Genomic DNA, 5823 nt, shown 5'->3' on the forward strand with positions numbered 1-5823 from the left:
GAACAAGGTTCCAAAACATGCAAACAGAAGAACACCTGGCTGTCATACTGGTGTTGAAATAGTTTTACTATTTTCCATAAAAAAGCACCAAAATGAAGACGCTGTATTTGCACCCTGTACCTTTGCTCATTCTTTTTGACAGCCTCTTGTTGGTCAGTTCTGAAGCCATGGGAATTTCATCCGGATCTCCTCCTTCGTCCTCAATAGCCTGAGGGAGACAGCAATGCAGCCCTGTTGTACTGCTACAACGTGCGCTTTGTCAGATGGGGCTCCCAGCTCACGCAGCCCCATCAGAGACAAACTGTGCTATGAAACAGCTCCGCAGACGCACTGAGATGCAATCCAGGGGTGCAGATCCGCATAGTTTTATACGCAAAGCTTTACAGCATAGATTGGGTTTGGGTTTCGGGTGGTGCTGTGTGGACCCCGGGGTTGGACTTAACGATCCCCGTGTTCCGATCGTAGAACTGATCGAGCTGGAAGGTAACGGCCATCAAGCACACCTCCCCTGCAACGAACGGGGCCGCGTTTGTGAGAAGCCACAAAGGACTCGAGATCCGCAGCCGACCAAGCCTGCTGAGAGCCACGCAGGAGAGATGGAAGAAGCGAACGAAGGGCGCGCGGAGGGAAGCCGAGCACGGAAAGGGAATCGCGCCGACGGAGCGGACGGGAGAACGGGAACGGCCCGGCCCCCGCCCCGCGCTGCCCTCAATGCGGCGCCGCGCCAACCGCGCATGCGCCAACGGCCCTGGGCCGTGGGACAAAGGACCCGGATGAGGCTCCCCCGTCCCCCCTTCCCCCCCCCCTCCCCGTTTCCCCCCCCGGTTGGCGCCTCGCTCACCTTCCTCAGCCGCTCCATCAGTACGCTCTTGTTGCCGCCCGTGTCCAGGTTACGGCGCTTCAGCTCTGCCCGCAGATCGATGACCCGCAGCTCGCTCAGCCGCCGGGTTTCGGGTTCCGAGCCGAGCGCTGCGGCCCCTCCGGGGGATGTCAGCTCCCCCAGCCCGGCCGCTGATTGACTCTCCGCCATCAAGGCCCCTTCGAGGTCCCGTTGCGAGCCCGAACGCGAGGGAGGTTACGGCGCGCTCCCACAGCTAACCTTGTGATCGCGGCACAAAATGGTGGGGAAGCCGAGACGCGCTGAGGGAAAGGGGAAAAAAAAAAAAAAAGGGGAAAGAAAAAAAAAAAAAAAAAAAAAAGGCCTACTCCGCGCAAACTCGGCGAGAAGGGCGACGAATGGCGGAGGGAGGGGAAAGGCGGAGCCTGAGGGAGATGCGAAGCGCAGCGGTGCGCTCCGTGCGCGCCTGAGGGCAGCTCGCCAACGTCTGCGCATGCGCCTGCGCTCTGGGAGGCACTGCGGCTGCGTGGCGCCGCCGATAGCACAACTGCGCCTGCTCGGCGAGGCGCAAGCGTAATACTGCGCATGCGCATCTCCGGAGCGTGCGGCATCTTTCCTGCGCGTGCGCGGCGCCCCTCACTCGGTGCTGCGGGCTCTCCGCGCGTGCGGGCTGCGCTCGCTCCCTCCCTCCCCTTCTCCTCAGCGCTTTCGCCACCATTTTGTGTTGCGACCGCACTTCGCGCCGTTGTTTTCACCCCGTCGTTCTCAGTCGAAACAACGGCTCTATGGCGGAGAGTCACTCAGCTACTGGGCAGGGTGAATACGTGTCCCTGAGCGGGTGCGGAACGCCGAGCTCCGAGCCCGAAACCCGTCGGCTGAGCGAGCTGCGCGTGATCGATCTGCGGGCGGAGCTGAAGCGCCGCAGTTTGGATAGCGGTGGGAACAAGAGCGTCCTGACGGAGCGGCTGAGGAAGGTGAGCGGGAGCGCTGCCGGGGGGGGAGGGGGACGCTCACACGGCGCGTGCGTGGCGCTGAGGGGAAAATGGCGCCAAAGCGGCGCTGAGGGCAGCCGGGCTGTGACGGAGCGGCGGGGCTGCAGCGCTGCGGTGGGCACTGCGAGCGGCCCTCTGTGGGATGCGAGGTTTGAGGGTGGTGTAAAATCACGGAATATCTCACTTCGAGGTGGATCTGCAGGGGTAGCTGTGCGGCTGTTACGGTTGGGCTCTTTTCAAACGACTCTTCCAATCCGCTCGGCTTCGGGGGCTCGCAGTGCCACATCGCTGCGGTTCAGAACGCCTCCAGGCACGGGGCTCCTCCGTGCTGCAGCTGCGGGCCGTGCCGTCCCTCAGTAACTATGTCCCTCAGTAACTGTCGCCTTCTGTTCCCCACAGGCCATCGAGGAGGAAGGGGGGAATCCTGACGAAATACCCGTGATCTCTGAAAGCACAATGAAGAGAACCCCAAAAAGAAGCAGCAAAGGTACAGGCGGTGTAGAGAGGATTTCTACCCCTCTTCTCTTTGGGTTTTCTAATAGTTATTACCCATTAAATGCAATCTTGATTTTTTTTATTTTTCTCATCAATTTGCTTTTCCTTTTGGAAAAGTGCTCAGTTTAATTGCAGCAATGGACATTTTGCAATCAATGCTTACACAATTGTATACAGACAGTTTTCCTTCTTATCATAGAATGGCCTGGGTTGAGAAGGAGCACAGTGCTCGTCCAGTTCCAACCCCCTGCTCAGTTTAAAACCATTCCCCTTCTTCTATCGCTATCCACCCACATAAACAGCTGTAGGCTGTTTATTCCAGAGCTTAGTCTGAAATACACGTTGCTGTCTGTCAGTCACAGAATCCTACAATGGCCTGGGTTGCAAAGCAGCACAATGCTCATCAGTTCCAACCCCTGCTGTGTGCAGGTCACCAACCAGCAGCCCAGGCTGCCCAGAGCCACATCCAGCCTGGCCTTGAATGCCTGCAGGGCTGGGGCATCCACAGCCTCCTTGGGCAACCTGTGCCAGTGCTTCACCACCCTCTGGGGGAAAAACTTCCTCCTCATATCCAGCCTAAACTTCCTTAGTCTCAAGTTAAAACCATTCCCTGTTGTTCTATCACTATCCGCTTTTTTTTTTTTTCTTTTTTTCTTCTTTCCTGGAAACACTTCTGAAAGAATGAACATTTGAGATAGATAACTGCAATTTCTACTCAGTCAGATGTAAGGGGTGCTCAGTGCTGCTCAAAACCTGTGTCAGAGCTTGCGCTGTGCTGCCTTACTGGTATAGAAAGCATAGAAATGCTCGATTTTTGGAAAATGAGGAAAAAGTGGATAGCCAAGTAGGATAGAATGCCTGTTATGAAAATACATAACTTGAAAACTATATATTTGTAACTTCTTATATTCTAACAATCAATGCAATTAGGACGTAGACCAGATGAAGAGGGAGCTGAAGACAACGGCCTGGAGGAGGATTCTGGAGACGGGCAGGTATGCAGAGCTGTGCTGGAAGTGAAGAAAGAGCAGTGTTGTTTCTAAGCTACAATAACTTTTATATATGCTTTTTTTTTTTTTTTTTTCTTTTGTTTCTTTTTACAGGAGGACATTGAAACAAGTTTGGATAACTTGCAAGACATTGACATGATGGATATTAGCGTGTTGGATGAAGCTGAAATAGACAACAGCAATGCTGGAGATTGCGGAGAGGATTACAGTGCTGATCACATTCTTGACTCGCTGTCTGATAGTAGAGAAAATGCTGATGCAGAAATGAAAGAACTTCCAGATCAGCCTCCAGACTATGATGTAGGAGACTTGGAGGCGTCCCCACAATTGTCAGAAATTAAAGAAGAGTCGAGAGAAATATCAGTAATGATGGTATGCATCTGTTCTGTGTGTGGAGTCAGATTCTGGTTGTTTTATGTTTGTTTTGTTTTCCAAGTTCAGTAGTGAAAGAGTCGTCAAGGAGTAGTTGGAACCACTGGGGGCTCTACTGCTTCTCTCCATCACTGCTTTTTGTTCCTTTACATATTTGGGGAAACATTCTTGATTTTTAAACGCTTTGGTGTTTTTTGTATACATCATATGTACGTATATGTCACCTCTAGTCTGGGAAACAATGTTTTAATAACTTCATACTTCTCTCATCTTCATATCTTTCCTTTGCTTTTGTCTGCCTCTGTATGTTTCACCTCCTCAGCTGCACAGCAGCACGCATGTATTCTAGGTGCTTCTTTTTGTCAAGATACGGCCTTGCACTTGCTGAAGTTTTACAGGTTGGTTTTCCATGCTTGTCTGCCTGTTGCCCTGACTTCACCACAGTACTCATTTCTGCTAGAAGGTGTCTTTCCTTAAGTCAGGTTTACCTCCTGCAATGTTCCACAGGATGTTGAAGAATGCTCTTTGTGTGCAGTCTGATGGGGAGGTGCAGCCCTTGTTCCATCAGCCCGGTCTGTCAGCTCCCCAGATGGGGACTTTTTCCTCCATTCGCAACTCTGGCAGTTACAGCAGTAGACTTAGCTCTGTCCTCCAGCATTCCTTACCCTCAGGACAAACGTGAATGCTGAGAAAGCAGGGTTTAATTCAGCGAGGAAAGTGCCAGAATCTAGGTCAAATGCTGCAGTCTTTACTCAGCATGTTCCTCGCTGCTCACTGAGGTTTCTTGGCTCTGTGTTTGCCACAGGGTGTAAAAGCAATGCTGCAGGAAGGATTGACCTTAAAAGATCTCTGTGAGGCATCCCGTATTTCAGAGGTAGCGAGGCCTTCAGCGGCAGCCATCGCTCAAGTTTTAACCTCATTCCTTCTTTTGGGCACTGGAGATCTTGGTGTGCTGCTTAGCAGTGAGAATCAGCTCCAGCCTTGGGTTTCTCATCCGGGTTTCACTTCCAGTGCCGTGATGTAGATAACGAGGTGTCTGTTCTGTTCTGCGCTTTCTCCAGGTGGAGGTGGAAGATGTTGGAAACAGTTTTGATGCAGCTTCGTCTGAATTAATTGAAATAAAGGTAAATTGTGACCTGTTTTTACAAATGAAAAGCTTTCATACGTGTCGTATCGTCTTCGTAGGGAGTGGAAACCGTAAAAAGTAACATTAAATCTTCTTGTGAGAAATCTTTTTAAAATGCAGTGGTTTCAAACCTGAGATCAGGAGAACCACAGCGAGGGAAGGGATGTGTCCCATGCTGGGTAACATCTCAGCCTTCTGTTGAGTACTGATATTTCTCTTCCCCTTTCCCCACAGGAAATTGAAGAACTGCCTTTGGAGCCAGGTACTGTTTATAAAAATATTAATTTAAAAAAAAAAAAAAAAACAAACCACAAAAGCAAAAAACAAAACAACCAAAATCCAGGGCTTTAAAACAGTTAAATTCCTCATTTAATCTTTTTTATATCCCTGTTTCCTTTTAAATTCATTACTGTAGTGTACGTTGTTATGATGGAGAATCCAGGTCATGCAGGGTCATAGAGATTGGAAACCCAGTCATATCACCAGATCTGTGGATGAGAACTGTTTGAAATGTGTATTTAACGTGGCGAAATTGTTCTGTGCAACTGCAGAGGAGCTAAAGAGTGAGCCTTAAAGGCACAAAGGTTCTGAGCCTAAAACAGATCTTGTGATATCACGCTGTACTCTAGTTCTGGGAGTGTGAATACAGGAGCGCAGGGCATAGCGAGCTGTGCTGCAGAACAGAAGGTAAAGAGTGGCTGGACTTCAAAGGAGCACAGTGCTGTCATGGGACGTCCCACGGATCACGTTTGGTTTCTGGACTGCAAACACAGCCATCTGCCGTCAGAATATCTGCTGTCAGAAGAAGGCCAGGTTTCATGTTGGACTGTCTGCTAAAAGAATGCTGCCGAAAACTGAAAATTGAACTCTCAGTGCTTTGCTGTGTTGAGATCTTGGACTGTGGAAGCCAACTAGAGAAGAAACAGAGCGGAACGGTTCCACGAAGAGGATCAAGGATGAGCCAGAAGGTTTTGTTAAATCTGGGGGGGG

The 5823-nt window shown here is 50.6% G+C and overlaps 2 protein-coding genes across 2 annotated transcripts; one reads left to right on the forward strand and one right to left on the reverse strand.

Annotated features, from left to right (window-relative positions):
• Positions 1-88: 88 nt before the first annotated feature.
• LOC122190812 (scaffold attachment factor B1-like) lies at positions 89-1323 on the reverse strand (the record flags this gene model as incomplete). Its single annotated transcript, XM_042890907.1, has 2 exons — positions 842-1323; positions 89-208 (listed from the first exon to the last, which is right to left on the reverse strand). Coding segments are annotated over exons 1-2 (309 nt in total), but the record flags the coding sequence as incomplete, so codon positions are not given.
• Positions 1324-1455: 132 nt separating this feature from the next.
• On the forward strand, positions 1456-5817 carry LOC122190813 (scaffold attachment factor B1-like). The gene is made up of 6 exons (XM_042890908.1): positions 1456-1812; positions 2230-2317; positions 3256-3320; positions 3429-3707; positions 4769-4831; positions 5068-5817. The coding sequence occupies exons 1-6, from the start codon at positions 1624-1626 to the stop codon at positions 5182-5184; spliced, it is 801 nt and encodes a 266-aa protein (XP_042746842.1). The 5' UTR covers positions 1456-1623; the 3' UTR covers positions 5185-5817.
• The last annotated feature ends 6 nt before the right edge of the window (positions 5818-5823 follow it).

The sequence above is a fragment of the Lagopus leucura genome, unplaced genomic scaffold (genome assembly GCF_019238085.1).
Source record: "Lagopus leucura isolate 7727_CA_CO unplaced genomic scaffold, USGS_WTPT01 34601-0_obj-0_obj, whole genome shotgun sequence".
Lineage (NCBI taxonomy): Eukaryota > Metazoa > Chordata > Aves > Galliformes > Phasianidae > Lagopus > Lagopus leucura.